The sequence below is a fragment of the Amphiprion ocellaris genome, chromosome 20 (assembly GCF_022539595.1).
Source record: "Amphiprion ocellaris isolate individual 3 ecotype Okinawa chromosome 20, ASM2253959v1, whole genome shotgun sequence".
Lineage (NCBI taxonomy): Eukaryota > Metazoa > Chordata > Actinopteri > Pomacentridae > Amphiprion > Amphiprion ocellaris.
In genome coordinates, this window is record NC_072785.1 from 20876475 (window position 1) to 20896974 (window position 20500).

General features: G+C 40.8%; 1 protein-coding gene across 2 annotated transcripts; it reads left to right on the forward strand.

Annotated features, from left to right (window-relative positions):
* The first annotated feature begins 1664 nt into the window (after positions 1–1664).
* On the forward strand, positions 1665–20303 carry sertad4 (SERTA domain containing 4). Of its 2 annotated transcripts, none has more exons than XM_023284646.3 (4): positions 1665–2116; positions 15634–15806; positions 17094–17215; positions 17784–20303. In XM_023284646.3, exons 2-4 carry the CDS (start codon positions 15653–15655, stop codon positions 18663–18665), a joined length of 1158 nt encoding a protein of 385 aa, XP_023140414.2. In that variant the 5' UTR covers positions 1665–2116; positions 15634–15652; the 3' UTR covers positions 18666–20303. The 2 variants fall into 2 exon arrangements, with proteins under 2 accessions (XP_023140414.2, XP_023140415.2); XM_023284647.3 differs by having other exon boundaries at positions 17097–17215.
* The last annotated feature ends 197 nt before the right edge of the window (positions 20304–20500 follow it).

A 20500-nucleotide genomic window follows, 5' to 3' on the forward strand; every position in this document is an offset into this window, starting at 1 on the left:
AAAGGTAAAGGGAGAGAAACCCAGATCAGAGATATAAGGTTTTTTACAATTAGCTGTGTTCTCCAGCACATTCCACAGCTGAACGCAGAACAAAGCGCATTAGAGGGAGAAACGGTGGAAAATAAGATTCAGTGGCTGCTGCTGAATCAAAGGGGAAATGCATAACAGATGAGAGGGGTTTGCTCCCTCCCCTCTCTTTGTCGGTCACATCCCTGCAGAGCAGATCTCCAACACACAACCAGACTAAAAAAAAGTGTTAGGACGCCTTCAAAGGCTGTTGGAAATTACAATACTGAATGAATGGGACCAGTAAAATTGCGCTATCAGTGAAATGATGGTAGAATAGTCCTAAGAAATGTACAAAAAATCCCTTAACTAACATTACACAACAAGATAAAGCTCAACCAAATAACTGACTAATTTGAAAGAACTTACTTTTGATCAACAAAAGAATTAATCTTTTTGTTAATAGATTCTTTGTTTAACACATTTTGTTCAAGCAGAGCAAATGTTGGCTGGTTCCAGGTTTGCAAATGTAAAATATTGCCAGATAGTCACATGTTTCACTGACCAAAGAATAAAAGAAAATCATCAAAATAAATAAATAAATGAGCAGAATGAATGCTAATTTTAAACAAACATATTCCGTGGTCTTAATTTTAGTCAATTCTGACTTAAACAAATGTTTAAAAAAGAAACAAGCAGATTTTCAGATAAGCTCAGTAACAATGCAGCTGTCAAAACTGTCTGCTACTAATAACACTAAAATATTAGTTTACTATGTCATCCATTGATGTTTAAAAATACAACATATAGTTTAAATAACTTACTGTTATTTTAAGGATTTTCTGTTTAGTTTGATTCCATATAATATGCATAAAAGAAGTAATAATTTACATGATAACTGTAAAAAAATTGAAAACAAACTTTATATAATGTCTTCATCAAAATCTGTATTGTTTTTGTTTTCTTTTGTATCGTTTGCCTGTTAAATCGCACCGTTTGACTGTTTAAATCAGAAAAAAACTCTAAATATTTCAGCATAATTTATAATTTTTCAAGGACATACTTTTTCTGACACCGTTGTTGCAAGACTTTTGCTCTTTTAAAAAAAATTATTTATTTATTTATTTATTTATTTATTTACTTATTTATTTTGTAGTTGATTTAAAATGACATGAATAAAAGTGCAGACTAAATGTGCAGGCCTGTCTTTAGCTTAGGTTTTAAGCTTAGCTTAGGTTCACAAACTTAGGTTTTAGGGGGAGCAGGTCCCAGCAGTGAGCAGCATCATGACTAAATACCAACAATGCCTTAAACTTAATTCTATTTTTAAGTGAAAGCCAGTGCAGGGGCTTAAGAATTAGAATAATGTCATTTTCTGTTTTTGTATTGATTTTGAATGAGCAGCCAAATATATTTTACTGTGAAATTTATCACCTAAAATGTTGTGATTTTCCTCATTCATTACATTTTAGACTGCGTTTGGTTATCATCTTAGTCACTGGGAAAGCAATGGACCATTTTCTGCTCAACAATTACTAGCAAAACTGTCAATAATGAACGCGAATGTCAGAGTCAATGGCTGCCTCAGTCATCGGCTGCCCTCACACGTCGCTGACCAGGAGAGTGCTGAGAAGTCCGAGGCGGCCGTGAAGCTCTCAGCAGTAGTTGACTGGAGGGGATGGAGCTGCGACGCTGCTGTTGTTTTCTCCGTCGCACATTCACATCAAGTGTCACCGTGGACGGAGTAGCAGCCGGAGAACCGAACCTCAGCTCTAGACAGCAGAGAACAGAGAACCACAACAGCTGTCAACATCTGCCGCCGAGCCGAGCCGAGCGCGTGGGGATGCTTCGCGCGGGGTGTAGTGAAAGAAACGCGCGCGCTTAGTGATTAGTATGTAGACAAGAAGCTAATTAACTGGTAATTATATAAGTCGACTTTAACCCGCCCCAGTGGCTCGTTTGTCTGCCGGCAGAGTGAAATTGGAGCCGCCGGAGGACACGTAGTATTTATTCAGAGGAGTTTTCATTTGTCACCAGCGCACCTTGGATTTCAGTCGATATCACAAAGCAAGTGTGGAGCCGAGGACGAGGTCCAAACAATTCAAGTCAGGTGAGCCAACGTCCGCGTAGCTACACATGTAAACATGTTTATACTGATTTTTGACACGTCTTTACATCTGCTTTTTGCTAGTTTGTTACATCGTTCAAAAAATAATTTGACTATGACATTTTGGCAAATGTTTACACCTTGTTGACGCCCGCACTTAACATGCCGTTCACTCCGGCTTTTCCACTATTGTTTGTCAAGGTTGCACTGAAGCAAACAATAACTTAAAAGGTTATTTATGTTATTTTAGTGAACTACATGTAAGTTGTAAATTTCAACTCAGCTAAATGACAAGTGACTGTATGACTGTAACACAATTTCATGCAAAATGTAGCATTTTATTAAACAACTGTCTTCATTATTTCAGTCCAGTCAAAGTGTTTAATTTGCTGGATGTTCACTGAACTGCTGGATAGACATGTAGTAGACTGATTAGATCTGCTAGCGCAGGATTAATGAGAATTAGGACAGTCAATAGCTCACTAGTATGACATGACAGAGACCCTGGTCTAACACATTATGCAGGCTGACATAACCAGCCACCCTCCTGGCATCCATCCAGCCTCACTTCATTATTTTGTGGCGACTGCTCTTGGCTGCAAATCCTGAAGTGGCGGTTGCCTGTATTACTGCTGCCTTCTGAAAGGAAGGGCTTTTAGGCGATTTAGCTGAATTCCGAGCTTCTGTTGTCTCCTTGATGTCATTTCTGTGCTTTCTTAGGCTTAGTGTCACAAGCATCCACTCCGCTAAGGGTGGACTGTTAACACCCTGTTAGCCTCAGAAAGAATTAAAAAATATATCAGCATGTTTAATGAAGTGAGGGCAAGAAATAAACACCATGTCCCTTCTGTATGTGCTGCTTTGGTGAAATAAAGGCTTTGAGCGCAGTGGGCTGGTAATAGGGTTGGATGCGCTTCACCTCCACTCACTGCCAACAACATCCGGAGTCACTTGCCAGGAATTCCACCTTTGCTATTTGTTTCCCTTGGAGGGAAAGTGTGTTATGTGGAATATAGTGAGGCACGCAACAGGGAGGAACATCCAGCTCAGTCTGAACTCACAGACCAGAGAGGAGCGGCTGTAACAAGAGGAAGCGTTCTGGCTTTGCAGCATGGTGGACAGCTTCCTGGCATCTATCTCGGGCAAGTCCGATGCCAGATTCCTTCTCTTTGCCGCCTGCCAAAGCCCTCCACCCCATCTTCTTTATCAAAAGCCCTTGCTGCGCTCTCCCTCTTCCAGCTCTGTCGCGGCGCTATCAATCATATCTTGCTCTCAGCAGACTCTTCTGCTCATTAAGGATGTGAACCTGTAGGTAGCCTGCAGCCCCCCCAGCCATTCATCTCTCTCAGCAGGGTGCAGAGACTCACATCTGGAGCAGCATTTCAAAACATGGCTCTTAGCAGACATGTAGTGTATGCTGAAGGAGATCCAGTACATTTTTAAAGCCTGCCTTTCAACGGACGTTTTGCCAAGCATAAAATTAACAGCACTTGAAGTGTGTGGCTAACACACAGACCTGTAATGGTTTGTAATTTGCCAAAAAAAAAAGAGCAGAAAAAAGCAGCTGTAGTGGAGGATCTGTCCTACACCGAAAAGGAAAGTCTGCAAATACAGTGTCATGTCATTTTTGATGATAGCTGGTTGTGTTCACATCATCTCCTTTGTCCGTCTCTTTCTCTGCTCTGTTTTGTGTAAATGGTCTCAACTAAGACAAGTTGAGCTGCTTTAGTGTGTGTTTTTCTGTGTGTATGTGTGTCAGGACCGCAGGGTGTAGCCCCAGACTTCTTTTTTCCCCCTCAGGCACTGCTTCCCCATCATGAATACGCCTTTGTGCTCCAGAATGACACACAACTACGGTGAACAACTTAGGAGGAAAGGATAACACTCGTTTGTTTCTGCACAAGTGTAAAAATAGAGGAAGGTGTGACATGACTTTTATTTATAGCAAAGACCTCATGACTTCACTTCCACATAAAAAAAGAGTTGCATTTACGACCTGAGATCCTACACGTAAAAATCCCGTAGTTATTTTCAAAAAAGTGTTTTCGCAAAGATTTCTTTCAGTGCTTTCAGTGTCTGTGATGAATTTAGACCTGCAGTGGAACATTCATTTATTTAGACAAGACAGAATTAATGCCACATGTACAAACACTGGTTCAAAATGCCTCACATTCCAGAAAGTAAAAGTAGTTTATCACTTATCATAAGTGCTAACACATGTGCAATTGTGAAGGATTTTAGTCCCCTTTCATCAGCTTTGAGAATGACCTTTAGTTTCATACTAATATTTAAAAAAAATTAAAATCTATGCCTTCCTTGCCAGTAGCAAAACAGTGATAGACATCATACTATAAATGCAACAAACTGTTTTGTTTTCATAAATAAGCGTACACCGATGCCCTTGTATGTCTTAAATGTGCTGCATCCACCTCTGGGAGCAGCGGCGGTGACGTATCCACAGAGCTCTGGCCTGTTAACCCTCACAGCCACAACAAGCCATCCCCAGATAGTCCATAATGCAGCTGCCCTGTCACAACACATGTGTCACCACTCAGCAAGAAGAGCGCCGGGCGAAACCCCCGAGGGCCCTGAACCCAGCTTAGTCACGCCACCGCGGCCAAGACGGCCCTGTGATAGCTCCTGACAGGCTGCAAGCTGGCACAAACACAATCAAAGATGCAACCCAGAAAGGGGAAAAAAAAAAAAAGAGAAAAGGAAAGGAAATACTAACATAACACAGCACAAGAGTGGAACAGCAGAGGAGGCAGCTGCTTGGCTCGCTGTTGTTTTTGCCCTTGAAACAAACCTGCCACCAGACAAGAACGTTGATATTGAATGTTTCTGCAAACGGATGCCAATGTTTTCTAGAATTCTTGTTCTACAGTAGGTTACAGAAATACATCATTCATTATATATGTAATTCCATCAACTCAGCTGCCTTGAAAAGTCTGAAGAAACAGTTCCAAGATAATGTAAATGTGCTTGTTGTTTTCCTTGTTTTAATTTTATTTGGCCCTAAAGATATTCCACTACTGAGTGAATTGATCTAGCCTTATTCAAAATGCCTTGAGTTATGGTATCTTATGAGAGCTGCAATGATTAATTTGATTATCTTTCAACTAATAAATTAATTGCTAAATATTCTGATAATTGATTAACGTGTTTGATCATTTTTAAAAATGAAATGTCAAAATTCTCTGCTTTTTAAATGTGAATATTTCCTGGATTCTTTCTTTTTCTCACTTTAAACTGAATACTCTTGGGTTGTGGACAAAACAAGATTTCATGTTAGGCTTTAGGAAACACCACTCAACATTTTTCATCATTTTCTGACACTTTATAGACCAAACAACTAAAAATGTTTTTGAAAAAATAATCAGCAGGGTAATCGATCATGAAAATAATTGCTTGCCTCTGCCCTGATTGTTACTCACAGCTAATCATCACAGTATTATTGATATCAAAGAACATGTTCTCTTTTGCCTCTGATTTACTTTTTGAACATGCTTCTGCAAAGCTTCCTTGGATTTTCTCTCTGATTTCTTCAGCGTGGCTGGTCTTAGTGTCTGTGTGTGACTGTGGTCCACTTTACTAGCAGGGGGCTAATTGCTTTCTATTTGAGAGTCTCAGTTTTGATTTATTGCATACAGTGGCATGTTGTTGCTGTTCTGAAGGAGAACTTGATGTCATGAAACCTATTATCTATTCTCTATCTGTTCTCTCTTGCTGTGTGCTTCGCCCTCTGATGCCAGCACTTGCACACTCTCCGCCTCCACTCCAACAGGCGAACTGATGGGATGTAGCTTCTCCATATTGAGAAGAAGTGGGCTGTAGGTTGGCTTAGAGTTCTCAGCTGCAGTATGTTGATCAGCATCAGATGATATTCTCTCCTACAGTACAGTTTATTAGTCATTAGCCCACTTTCTGCCTGCTGGTATTAACCTGCTGCTTTTACCTTGTAGGTGGATTGTGTCAGGATCCGAAATAACTATAAACTTAATGATAAAATGCATTAACTGAAGCTTCTGCATCTCATTTCTGTCAACTGTGTTTTCAATTTTCATTCGACATGGTAATGCTGGACACTGGATGTGAATTAAAAGAGGGTTTGGGTATCAGGAACAAGTTTTAAGTTAGAGCTGCTTCCAAAATTCAGATACTAGAGGAGTTATTTAAAATGCTTAATTTTAGTTCTGTTCATCGTTTCCTAAACAAATATCAGTTATGCTAGTTTATAGACAGTCTACTGCAAACACCTACAGAATATATTCCAATATCTGTTTGCACAATTAGTCTTGTGAGTTGAATGTCTGCATGTCTTCATGTCTCTTGATGCATTTGTCCTAACAATCACAAGCTTAGAAATATTCTCACTTAACTTCCTGACCCATTGCTGAGTTGTCTAATTAGCAGGTGAACTGCATAAATTGTGCGACTGACCCCTAACATTTACCTTTAGCAAATGCAACATTTTACAAGGATGGGATGGACTGTTGTTATGCTAAAGTAGCCCTAGTAAACCCCAAAATATTACAGAAATCAGAAAAGACACCACCACCAATAATCCATAAGGATGAAGGCAAACATAACGTTACAGCTGACTTTGGGGACTAAAACACAATATCTATGTATTCCATGCATGAACACTAGTACTGAACGTATGCAGAATGTTTCCTTGTAGTGCAGTTTGTCTGCGCAGACACAGATTTTGAGCTGCACATTGATCCTTGCAAACCCTCACACACTCACAGATGTGGAACATATAAGACCAGTCTTACAGTTACAGGTTTCCATTCCAGTTCAGCACAAATGAGAAAATCTGCCAAACTACGAACAAATGATTCCATCCATTGTTGTTACAGTTATTAAGAGTTGACTGCAACAAGATAAGTAGTCGGTGGTGCAAATCCTCCACTTGAGTGGCAATAAAGTTACCAAACCTTAAACAATGCGGCAGTCCAGATAGAAATGCGGCACTTTTGTTTGTTCTGTATGCAAATTTGAGGACATCAAACTCAGTCTGAAGTTCTGGTTAAAAACAAACAAACAAAAAGAGTCTAATGAAACAATAAAACAACAGAATTGAATAACACACAATGTGAGATAAGAGGGTAGTTGAGATAATAAAAAATGTGAGTAAAAAAAATTATTAAATACTACACAACATAAATTTATTGTTATGAAGGTAATAAAATAAAGCACACTCCTGACAAGTTATGAATGATGATATTTTAGTTTGGGTTTTTTGCACACATGGTAGCATACTGTGCAGTAAACATCAGGGCTTTCCCTTTAGTCATGTTGCAGAAAAGTTCCAATTTGATCAGAATATTAGTAATCTCCAGCAGACAACCTTACCTGCTTATCTGATGCTTTACATTTTGCATCTCTTCAGCGTCGCTATACATGCTTCACATACACAGTATGTTTCCATTGCACTTTGCCACATTTTCTTTTTATTGACAAACCACCTTTCCCACCTCAGCCAAGTGCAGTGTTTTGATGCAGTATTTTGACATTTTCTTATATATAAGCAGATTGCTGGAAATGCACTTAATAAACTGCAAAAATCACTGCTAGCAGTTGTACTGTTTTAAAATGACTGTGTGTGTTCTTCTTAATCACTTCTGCACACGTCTTTATATTTCTGTTTCTATAATTGTTTAATTATTGACCGGACCACACTTTCATTTGTTTTGTGTCACCCTGCTGCCAGTTTTTGCACCATATCTGATAGAATTCTCATTGCATTGTTTGTACAGGCATCCAGTGTAGTTTTCTTGTTGAAGGTGCATGTAATGCAAGAGAGAAGAGAGGATTTAAAAGGCTAAACATCAAAAGGGTGCAGGTGACCAGGTAACACTAGAAAGGCACAACAGGTACTCAACATGTGACACATTTCAGTAGCCGTGTCCCTGTCAAATCACATCAGCATTCATTGTCTGTGTGTGAGCGGAGGCAGTAGGCATCAAACTAAAAAGAAATGCAGGGGAGCAGCGAAGGCAGTGCCAGCACTCAAGTTTTCCCTCTTCCTGCGAGGTTCAAAGTGCCTGCCGTGAGATCACAGGGCTCTGAGGAAGCTTGCTGTTGAAACTCCCGTCAACGCAACCACAGGCAGCTCTTTCAGGGCTACACCCACTTATCTTCCCACTGTGGAGATGTGTCGCTTAGATTTGGTCCACCGCACAAACTGTCACTACACACACACACACACACACACACCTGCATGTGTCTGTACAGGAGTAAGTACTGACATGCACGGGGCTGGCACTGACAAGAGCTGACACTGTCAAGAATGAGTTATGAAGAGGATTTGTCTTGCTTTGTACATATGCACAAGGTTACTGTCAGCGCCCTTCTCAAGGCTTTATACCGTCTGTGTTTAATACATTTCACTTCTCTGAGCTGCCAGCCTGCACCCTCAAATTGGCCACTTCATGATCAAAAAATGTCGGAAAATTCAGAACTGGTTTATATTTGGATCATTAGGTGGAAAATCTGGTGTTGTGTTTAGTAGGATTTGGCAAATAATCACAAACAATCCCAGTTAATCCTAGTAGTATTACTGAATTGTTACATAGTCCATTTTTTGGACAAGTAAAAAAAAATGGAAGAGAATAGAGCGGCTCAACATAAGTGTGGAAACTGCAGTCCAGTCATTTATTGTTACAAGCTGATTTTACTGCAACATGAAAGGCACATTATTGCACAGAAAAATGTAATTGTGATTACAGCGTTTAGCCAGATAAGTTTGTGTAACAATAACGCAGCCTTATCCACAGATACAGAGCCATATAACATACATGATAGCAGTTTGATGTGAAATTCTAAAGTGCACATTGTCAGAAAGTGTAGAGTTTGTATTGCACAGGGTGTGTTTGTCATTTGAGGTAATGGAATATGGCAGGAAAAAAAAACCTACCAGCACACTCATGTCTTCTGCAGAATTCCCTGTTCCACAGTTTATCTACTGGATTGTGCGCAGTGAAGTCATGACACATTGCATGCTTGTGTGCACTGTGAAGACACTCTTAAGGCCGTCCGGGGTCTGTTTTGATGTGGAAACCACAGACATCTTTTCACTGCTATCTTTTCCCCCAAGGCTCGGAAATACTTAGTAAAAACCTGGCCAAAAGAACAGGGAGTAAACACTTTATACACACACACCCACAGCGATACAACACACACTCTGTCAAACACATGCTGGATCGATTAGCATTTTTGAGGTCGCAGAGAAAAATACTTTGAGTGAGCACCAAGTTTATTAGAGGCTTGTTTCATAGACCCTCAGATTCTTCCCTCAAGTTGGGCTTAAATATCAGTTTTTCTTTCAGTGTGTTTTATTAAGTGTGCTGTGAGGGCAAGTAAGTGGAACTTAGAAACCCTCCTAAAAAGCCACAACTAGCAAAATGCAGATAATAAGCCAAGAAAATATGTGAATACACCGTTAGCAGAGGATCATAGTTTACCTTGCTGAATATCATAAATGCCTGCGACCACAAGCAGCACCTCTTTCATCATAAAACTGTGTTACTGATACTGTGTGCAAACAAAACGTAAAAACAAGAGCTGCTGGTGGAGCTAGTCCTCCTCTAAAGGCATGCAGCAAAAGAATGCGCACAAATGTGAAGAAGTGTACAATGTTAAACAGGGACAATGAGGTCTAAATAGGACCCAGCTTCATTGTAAGGCTTTAGATTTTAAAAATTCATATACAGCAAGATTAGTTAAAACTGCTCGGTTACAACTTTCTGCATAAATCATCACAGTGGAGTCAGTGCATAAGAAGAGGAGTTACAAAACAAGTTTCTACTACACACTATCTGTTTTATCTGACCTTCTTAGAGTGGCAGTGATTAGTGGATTAATCAGCAACTATTTTACAACTTTCTAACCTTTTCTTAATCTTCAAGCAAAAATGTGAAACACTGGCTGGTTGCAAGTTCTGAAATGAGAGAATTTGCTGCTGCCCTTTGCTTTGGGCTACTGGTCAAATTAAACATGCAAATTGAAGACATCACTGGGCTCTTAAATTGAAAACTGATGATGACATTTTTTCTTTTTATTGTGAAATAATGTATAGGTTTTACATCTTTACGTCTGTGGGCGCTATAGAAGCCTTGCTGGGTCGACATGGCTTTGCTTTACAGGTGCAGGAGTTCAGTCTTGCCATGAACAAAGGTTTAGTTTACATTTAGTGTTCCCTGCCAAAATTCAAAATGTGCAAATCGAAGAAATGTGTTGAGTGACTATTTAAATGATTTATTGATCATATTCATGTTTGTGTGCCGGTGTTCTTGTCTACACCTGCCTTTGTTGGTGCGTTACTTTGCGTCTTTGTGGAATACTGTTAATCGACCCTCACTATGCAGCACTGCTATTGGTTTCAAAACGCCACAGGCACATTAAAGTCACATTCCAAAAATTGTGAAAATCACCACCATGGTAGACAACATCTTTCAAGAGGAACTTTTTTATTTGTTAAGAAGTGATCCTTCACAGGGAAAAAAACGTTTTTTGAGTTAAGTCGTTTGAGTGTGGAACACCAGAGATTTGCTGCCTTTTCAGAAGATTTTCCCTTAGATTAGTTTTTGAATGAATTACAAAATGTATGTAAAGTTGACTTAGTTTATGTACAATTCATTTACAGTACCTTGCAAAAAGTTTAGACACTACAAGTAAAGTGAGGGTGCTTTTTTTAAAAAAAGGCACATTTATGCACTGTTTTTAACATACTTGGCAGGTAGGTTGTTCCATCATTTGGGAGAATTTTCCACAGTTGCTCAGTGGATTTAGGCTGTCTCAGTTCCTTCTGTGTTGTCATGTGATCCCAGACTGAGTTCATGATGTTGAGATCAGGACTCTGTGGGGCCGCACCATCTGTTGAACTCCTTGTTTTGACTGAAGATAGTTTGTCATGATTCTGGCTGCATGTTGCAGAATAGGTTTGGGACCAATCAGGCGCCTCCTAATAGCATTGTGTGATGGGTAACAGTCTAAACATCCACAGTGCCCAGAACAGTTGCACAGGACTGTATGCAAAGGTTACTACTTAAATAGCTCCAAAATTTGATCTGAACCAACTATTAAAATCTTCAGCCGCCAGAGACAGCAGTTATTATGCTGTGTGATTAAGATAAATGAACACCTACAGTGTATTTGTGTGTCAGAGCACCTCGGTTGACTGTCGTGGCCTTGGTTGACTTTCCTACCAAAATATTTCAGGACACGACAAGCTGTGCATGTCTGAGTGTGTGTTTGCCTGTCTATCTCAGCGCTGGAGGGAGTGAGTCAATCACAGCAGCAGAAATCATCCCTGCGGGCGATCTGTCTCCACTCATGACAAGGCTCCTAAGGCACTTATCTTTCGTTCCCTGACTCATTCCATCTATCCCTCCCTCCCTCTCTCCCTCAGCCCTCCCCCTGTCTCCCCCTTCCATCTTTCCCCATTCTCTCTTCCTATTCTGCATCGCTCTCTGTTTCCCTCCCACGGTTTGTCTCGTGCCCTGGCACCGCAATTAACTTCTCATCATCAAAGGGTGTAATGAAAAAGAAGGCGAGATAGAGAGTCAGACAGAGTTAGGGAAGCTGCGAGAGAGGGAAGATAAGAGGGATGAAGCCAGATGAGCTGAGACTGAGCAGAGGTGAAGCACACACACATGCTAACATGCACTTGTACTTACTTACAGGGCTTTTTTTTCCCTCAAATACACACTTTGTTAGACACAATCACACACTCTCAGTCTGCCTTTGCTTTCAGTCAGTCTCACATCCCTGTGAGATGTAGACAGAAACACAGGGAAGAGAGAAAGAGAGGGATCATCCTCACAACCCCCCAACTCCACCCCAGGAGATTCTTCCCTCCTCATTCCTTGTTTTTATTTCTCAATCCTCCATTTCTTCCTCCCTCTTTCACAGAAGCACACACACTTGTTCACACTGTCTCCCCCCCTCCTCCTCCTCCTCCTCCTCCTCCTCCTCCTCCTCCTTTTCTTTGAAGAACAAGAAGTATTGCTGTACATGGAGGGAAGCTGCTCTGTCTGTATCCTCATTGTTTTTTTTTCACCCCCCTGGTTCAGAGAGCTGTCAACTGTGACCGCTGTTGAAAAGATGTCAGAGAGAGAGAGCGAGCGAGCGAGAGAGGGATGGAGTCTAGGGGATGAAAGAGACAGTAAAGGGAGGGGGGGTGTCGGGATGGAGGTCCCTACGGAGGGCAGAAGGAGTGATGGCATGCTTGTTTCTTTGTGCCCGAGCAAACGTGGCAACAGCAGCGGTGAGGGGAGGTGATGGAGAGGAAAATAGCTTAGGGTAAAAAAGCAGCTTGGGGTGGAGAGATGAGAAAAGCTAAAGCTGCTAATTAAGCATGGAACTAGCGCTCAATAACAGTGACATAATTTGCCCTAGCTGGTGGTCCTCAGGTGGGGGAGCCCTCAGCAGCAGATTGTAGCTTACACAAGTACGATTTGACACTGACAACATAATATAATAATATGATAATATAGTAATGAAAAATTGGTATAATCTGTCAGTATGTAAAACTAGAAGAGCTGAGCTACAGGAGACACGCTAACCTTTTTCAGCTGGAATCTCCCTCTAATTTTTCCACTGACGTCGACATGACAGAATATGCTGCTGTAATGTTGAAGTAAATTGTAATTTGTGTCTTTTTCCCTGGAATTTCAAAGAGTATCCCCCGTGTGCCACTCTCTCTGTCACTGTTATCTCACAGTGTTGGCCTGAGGCAAGTGTAGACAGTAATGTGTCTCCTACACATTCACATGATATGATACGTATGCAGTCACCAGCTGCTGCTTTGTTCCTGGATCCCCTCGACTTCTGCACAGGTTCCCACTAACCAGTAACAGTGGGTATTGCAGCCATGCAGAATGTGGTCGCTCAACAGCTTCCCACCAACAACCAATAAGTCTTTTTTGTTACCAAAAACAACTACCAAATATCAATGACAAAATAAATCTAGTAAGCCTGAAATGCAAAATCAGTAATTTATTATAATAATTGCTAACAGATGCAAAGTGTGACAAGCAAATGAACAAATGCACAAGCTGCTTTATCATTTTACTCTTTATGCAGTGACATAAATATATCTGCATGCCCTCATTCACCCAAAGTCTCTTCTTTTTGGAAGCCGATTTTGCTGACTATGTACTCGACCTGTTGCCATCTACAAAGAAAGGATGTCAAATGATGACTTGGGAGCATCCTCATGCCTGCAAAGTGCCTTTAAGGCATCAGTAGGCTTCAAACAAAGTGCTTGTCTGATCATCGATCGGCATCTGACTCCCCCCTCCTTTCATACATTCATACACTTGAGCACATCTTGCTCCTCACCCTGACTAGTGAAACTATTCTGAGCAGATATTCTGAAACAGCTGAAAGCCGACCAGCACATTATAAATCCAGTTCCTTGAGTAGAGATGAGACCAACAGTATCTAGTTGTCGTGACTTGCACTCTAATACTAATTGGACTGAGTGATTGTGTTTCATATTCCTAATGCCAGGCTTTGTAAACTAGGGTTGGTCCACCAAATACACTTAAGAGAAGATCCCATGTTGTTGAGGCTAAGTCCACCAGTGCAGGGCTGTTAAACAGATTTGTGAATGAACTCCAAATCTGTGTGAGCTAACTGTTCCCTGATGATATCAGTAGTGTTGTGTGACATGCGGTGATAATATAAATTAGCAGACTCAAAGGTTTTGGCATGTTGTTTTTACTGTGAAAGCTTTTCCTATTTTTAGATTTTTGTAGCGTTTTTGTATGTCATACGTTTTCTGCATATGGCAAGACAGGAATTCCAACCTATTTGCAATTTTATCAATTGAATTTCCTGAAAATGTGCTCTAGCTTGACGTCTGTCCCTTGCATAGGTTATGGGAGACTCCAGTGGATATTTCCCTGACAGAGCAGCTCCTACAATCCCTGCAACATGCGATTCCTTTCACTATCATAAGCCACAGATCCCAGGGGCTCTTGTTCATGAGTGAAGATAAGATGGAGGATAAAATGTACATCACCATCAGATTGGTGCAACAACCGCAGTGATGCAGGAGTCGCACTCAGCTGCTGAAGTTGCCTTGATCTTAAAGCATGTCTGCTACATGCCTAAGAAATACAATATGCAATGTTGTTGTGTGTAATCCATTACTACCTGGGGCTGGGAAGATCGGATTGGTGAGAGTTGCGCTGCCTGAGGTGATGTTTTGCTGGCTTTAGGTGTGTCTGATGAGTCAGTTAAAGGCAAACACTAGGAAAGCAGCACATAGAAATAAAACTGTTCAGCCGAGCAAAACCGAGGGCTTATTGAAGCGGACATTTTAATCAGCTACCCAACAGGGGTGAGGCTGAGATGGTGTCGCCTCAGTTTGGTCTGTCAAGATGGTTTGTGGGCGATGATATGTGTTCATGCGAGCAGGTGGAGGAGGGGCAGGAGAAGCTTTGAGGAAGAAAGGTGGCAGCAAGGAGGTCAGGCTGCTGATGCTTTTCACAGCTGGCTTTGCATTCTGCATGAAGGGGAGAAATCAACAGCGGACCCAATGACAGCCATTCACTGTGATCAAAAGAACGATACAGTTTCTCTCGGCGGATTCACAGAATCACGGACAGACTTTGGCTCAGAGGCCCCTCTGTCTTCACAGTAGGCCTCTGTTTTCAGACTGAAAAAGCTCAGTTGGCAGGTTAGCGCCGCTCGCTGCCAAGTAATGTGTCTCACTCATGTTTCTTCTTATCTCCGTCACTTTCATTTGAAACATAAGGTGCCATGGCTTTAAATAGTTTCTTTGTTTTGTCTGGAAATTAACAAAACTCTACATTAATTAAAATCAAATAGACACTGTGCTCATTGGAATCCTTCTGTCAAGTTGTTTGCCCTGTGTACTGGACCCGCTGGCACTGTGCACATGTTCTCCTTTGCTTCCTACATTATCATGCTGTTGACACAAGCTTCCCAGTGTGATTCCATGTGTGGGATCCATTTCACCGAACAAATTGGTGTCAAGCATCTCGCTAACTCTCCAACAGCTAATCAATAGGGTTTTCATGGTGTGAGTGGGTGTCATTTCTCCATCTGTGTCCCTCGCTTTACACAACCGTGCATATAACAGAGCTGCCAACCATCTGCCCAGTTTCAGTGCTCACCATTTATTGTCGCTCAGATTTGCCATGCAGCTTGAACAGAAGCTGGTTACTCCTCTACGCAAAATCAGTTTATTTGCCAGTATCAGATAAACAGCTTGTTAACATTTACTGCATCATTAGTAAAGCATATGCAGAATACTAGTGAGATTAATGGAAATAAACTGTTCATTGGTAATGTGCATCAATATTTCCGAACTGGTACTGAATTAAACAATAATAGTTGATAGAGCATTGATTGCATAAACTAAAGTTACCTCAGTTTATTATTCTGTTTCCTCAATTATAATGATGTAATAATACTTTAATGATAGGAAACTCAGCTGACTACTTGATTGTACTGATTTTCACTCTGTCTGTTTTTTCCAGAGCTGAATCAGAGAGAGAGATGACCCTTGTTTTGTCCATGAATCCTTTCCTGGACCCAGAGGGAGACCCTCCGCTCTCCACATACCAGCCCATATGGGAATCAGAGCACTGTACTAAGACCTGCCTGTCTAACCCTGGCCCGCCATGCAGCTCTGAAGAGCAATTTACACAAGGTATAAACACAAATGTTCATTTAGTCATTAATTTAACTTGTTGAATCGTGTTGTTGAGTAAAAACAAGCTCGGTTAAAACAGTTCTTTATCAACATGGTGTCAGGTATCACCTGGCGATTGGACCTGTCTGTCCAAGCCACATGTAGGCAACATGCTCTTCATGTGCCAACATGTAATATTTGAGTGAAGTTAAGCATGCGGTGCCACTTCTGGGAGTGTACAGCAGATGCTGTTGGTATGGAGGAATCAGCTAATTAACATGGAAGCAGGTTGGCAGTATGTACTTCTTGCTTCCATTACATTTGCAGTAATTAAATGGCCATTTAAATAAAACTAAGTTTAAAAAGAAAGTTACTTAGAAATCTCAGGGTTACAGTATGTCAAGCTTAACACCTGATTTCCACACAGCTTTCTTTAGTGTCCATAATTCCATATAATAATTGGACATGAAATTCCACAAAGCTATGACAGAGACAAATTTTATCAGTCTTGTGCCATCTACTTTTCTTGAATATGTGCATGGAGCATTGCTTTGCCAAAAATAGGACCAATTATACATGATGAGAAATAAATCAGCAGGTTGACCTGACAGGTGTGGAGCCAGTTGTTAATTGACATTTGAACCACTATACACGATGTACTAGCTAAATTAATTAGTTTTTTATTATAAAATTAAACAATCTGACTGACAACATAGTCAAACAACTAGCAGTAGCCTGTCATCCTTTTAGCTAATTTGACTTTCCAACTTCTTGGCACTCAGTCTAGTCACTCCATAACCCAGGAAAATGTTCAGTGGAGTTTATGACAGTTGACTTGCATATATCTGTGTGGAAATGAGTCCTAACAGTTAACTGATGAGACAGAAATGTATTGTCTTCTTGTATTAGTGCATGACATTTATTTAGGCTGTTTTCACTCTCAGCACCATCTGCCAGTGACACAAGCACTGATCAGTTACATAAGATTTCAAACTTTTTTAACAATGTAGTAATTTTACTGTAGTCACATAGATGCTTGCAGAGCAGGACTCCAAACACCTTATACCAGACGTTCATGCAATAAAGAGTTTTGGTTCTTAATTACAATTTTACTTTTAATGAGTTAAGGCCTTGATATAGGAGACGGTACTTTGATGCTGTTAAGTGTCACCAAAGTCAGTTTTCTTATACATATGCTCAGTCCAACCTGTACAGCACATACAGCACACATTAGTAATGATAGCAGTACATCGTCCAACAGTGCAGTTGATTTATGGTACTGTTCTCTCTCTCTCTCTCTCTAAGCAGAACCTCCTTGTAGACGAGTTCCTGATCATGTTTCAGTGTCAAGAATTGCATACTTCAAGAGGAAGTTTGTTGATGATGATGAAGAGCCTCGCTTCAGTTTCAGGACATACTGCCAGACTGTAAGTATTGACACATTCCCATATTGACAGCACACACCGCATTCCAAATTCTTACATGACGGGTTATTTACTAACTGCACACAGTTCATGCAAATGTTCTCAGTATTTTTTATCAGATTTGACTGGTCATTCTATACATGCATTTTTATGTTCAAATGAGCATTGAAATTGCAGTTATGGCTCTTTCATCATTTATTTAGGTATTAGCCTGAACTTGTTAGCTCAAAATATCTGTCTAGCAGTGTTACCAATATTGCTGCTGATTGGCAAGATTTGCATATAAAGACTTTGATTATACTCAAGCTTAGTTAATTATATGCACTTGTCTCTGTTTGCACATGTAGTTATTGTGAAGTGAGGACCTGCAAATTAGGGTTTGATTAACTTTGCTGAGCACTAAATATCATTTGAAAGATGGTGTAAATACTGCTCATTTACTTATTTAAAACAGATACAATCCTAATTATGTAATGCAAGTATGGTTAGGGTGACTGTGTTCGACTTCGTGTTTTTAAGCTAATTAAGTCAAGTTATATACATTTAGATCTAACAGGATGCTGTCCTTCAGGTTGCACCAGTTCTGGAGGAGCGTGCCCATGTGCTGCGCCTCTCTCTGGAGAAGATGCGATTCATCGATGACCCAGAAGCGTTTCTCCGACGCTCTGTCCTTGTTAACAACCTCCTTCGTCGTCTGCGAGCTGAAATCCTGCTCCAGAGCACTGACTGGTGCTTCCCACCCAACCCAGCATTCGCCACTGGTCCTTGCGTCCTGCCACCCAGCACCAACCCCACCCACCAGGCACTCCACAGAGCTGTACCCACAAGGATTTGCTTAGCGCCTCAGGCTGGACCGCCATTCCGCAAGCGTTTCAGAATGCTCCGCGGAGGTCAGGGGGATGTACGCCCTGACTGTGCCCAGACATGCTGCTGCATTTACGCAGCAGCGGCTGCTGCAGGACACTACCTCCACCTCCCGTTCTCCATGTATGATGCAGCACTCTCTACCTGCCCATCCACACCGCACTCCTCCTCCTTTTTTCAGCTGGCTAGCCAGAGTAAGTTAGGGCTGACAGCGGCTGTAGATGATCATGATGATGAGGATGAAGATATTGAAGAGGAAGAACATGAAGAAGAAGAAGAGAGAGAGGAAGAGGAGGAGGAAGAAGATGATGAAAGAAGACAAGCAGGGCCTTCTACTGATGTTAAGGACAAATCAAGCCAGAAAAGTAGGACTAGGACCTTGCTGGGTCATGCACATGCGAGGACAGGAGACAGCTGCATGGCAGATAGAGTAGAAGAAGAGGAGGGAGAGCAAGAGGAAGAAGAAGAGGAGGAGGATGAGGAGGAGGAAGAGGAGCAAGTTGTGAGACCTTGTCAGTGGGACTCTACTTCCTCAGAGAGAGAGCTCCACAAATTTAGCTTTTGGCACCGCAGGGCTCATAGACAATAACTGTGCTTTCTGTGAAATTACTAGCATTCTAAGTCTGTTAGAATGAAATGTAATCATGACAACAACTGCCATCAGTTGAAGATTATTTCTCCTCATAGCAGATTAAGATGTAAGCTACCTATACTATAGAAAATGCCAAGTCAACTTTATTTTAATGGTCTATTATACTCCAGGGTGGCGCACAGACACAACTCTATTGGTAGATGAAGAAAAAACACTTACTTCTTGGCCTCTGTTGGCACTGGACACATTTCTCAAACAATTATAAAGACTAAGGTCATATGTGGTGGGATCTTAGATCCCAAAGGTGAAGTGAAGCTTGCTATTGCACTGTCTCCAAGACCATTTTCAAGCCCCACAGCACAAAACTAAAGGTCTCAATTGGGGCTTTATATTGGTGCAACGGTCTCATTTCAGGACCCTAAACAAGCCTATGAAATAATGGGTGGTGGAGTGTGTGCTTCTGTGTGTGTGTGTGTTTGCAAGATATATGTAGCATTTTAAAACTTGATTTTAAGCTGTTCTTTTTATTATTAAACAGGGGTTACGCATAATTATGTGTGCCTGTTGAGTCTGACGCTGTCTCAGGCAATGGCAAGCGACTGTGCTGCAGCAGCAGCACAATGTGTATACTTCAGATTACTTTAAGACAACACAATCATGAACATTGTTAAATCACAATTTAAAGTGCCTTAGTGTTTTTCTAGATACATGTATATTGTGTGTTAATGTAATTGTTCTTGTTACTAAATAGCTATCTTGCATTCCGTTTGACTAAAGCAGGACACAGGCATGTAGTTAAATGCAGGGATTCTTCAAAATGGTTAAGAACTGAGAGCAATCTAAATTTCCACACCCAAAAAGTGTTTGTTTTTACTTCAGAATGCATGTTTTCTAGCACTTTCTGTCTTGACAAAGCACAAACTTGCAGCCAACTTTAAGGACAGATGTTAAAGCGCTGAGAAGCTAAATGTGTCTAAAACCTCATTTATGTTTGTTAGATTTGTTAGATTTGTTGGAAAAGGCTTGTTGTGGTTTGGTTGCTCTGTCATTGATGAAGGTTTACCACAAGTGACATGAATTTAAAAATATCTAACCGTGTATCGCACTGAATTTAAAAATTGACTGAGGCATCCTTTTGCTGTCAATCCGATGAGTCATTTTATATTTTGTATCTGCCAATACCTGACAACATTTTCCTAATTAATTCACACTTTATGTATTGTAGATGAGCTGTAGTGCATGGTTGTGGTCTGGTCTTAATGTTTGACCAGAGGAAATGGGTCGGTTTGTGTCAGCAAGTAGAGAGCATTTTTGGTGATTTAGTGAGCACCAGGCCACCATGACAAAGTCTTCTGTGACTTTTAATGACCGCCGGCAAAAGCTTATGTGTTAACACAAGATGGGAGTGATGAGAACATAACTTTTATAAGTCACTCTTATAACCTGCATCAACTGTGCAGTGACTAAAATAGTACTTTCAACAAACGACAAGAGACAGTTGAACTCAATTTGTGTTATCAATTAATTAATTATTGATTCATAATGCCGCATTTATAAAGAAAATTAGTCAAGCTTATGACAGCTGTGTGACAGCAGACATAAACAGAATCTGGCTTAGGTTTGTGCCTAAATATTTAATAAATGTCTTGATTGAACGACCCCAATTGTCATGATCAATTTTTATGTTTTTATGCTTAGTTTTATTGCTAAGCTAAGCTCAATGCCTGCTGGCAGACATGATCATGACATTAACATCTTCTCACCTAAACAAAGCCAATATGAGTATTTCCTAAAATGTTTCACTATTTCTTTAACTATCACAGTATACCGTG

Excerpts from the sequence above, each read along its gene's own strand:
- sertad4 (XM_023284646.3), top strand. The coding sequence starts at position 15,653 with ATGACCCTTGTTTTGTCCATGAATCCTTTCCTGGACCCAGAGGGAGAC. Across the intron at positions 15,807-17,093 it reads TGAAGAGCAATTTACACAAG|CAGAACCTCCTTGTAGACGA; the intron begins GTATAAACACAA and ends TCTCTCTCTAAG. Across the intron at positions 17,216-17,783 it reads TCAGGACATACTGCCAGACT|GTTGCACCAGTTCTGGAGGA; the intron begins GTAAGTATTGAC and ends GCTGTCCTTCAG.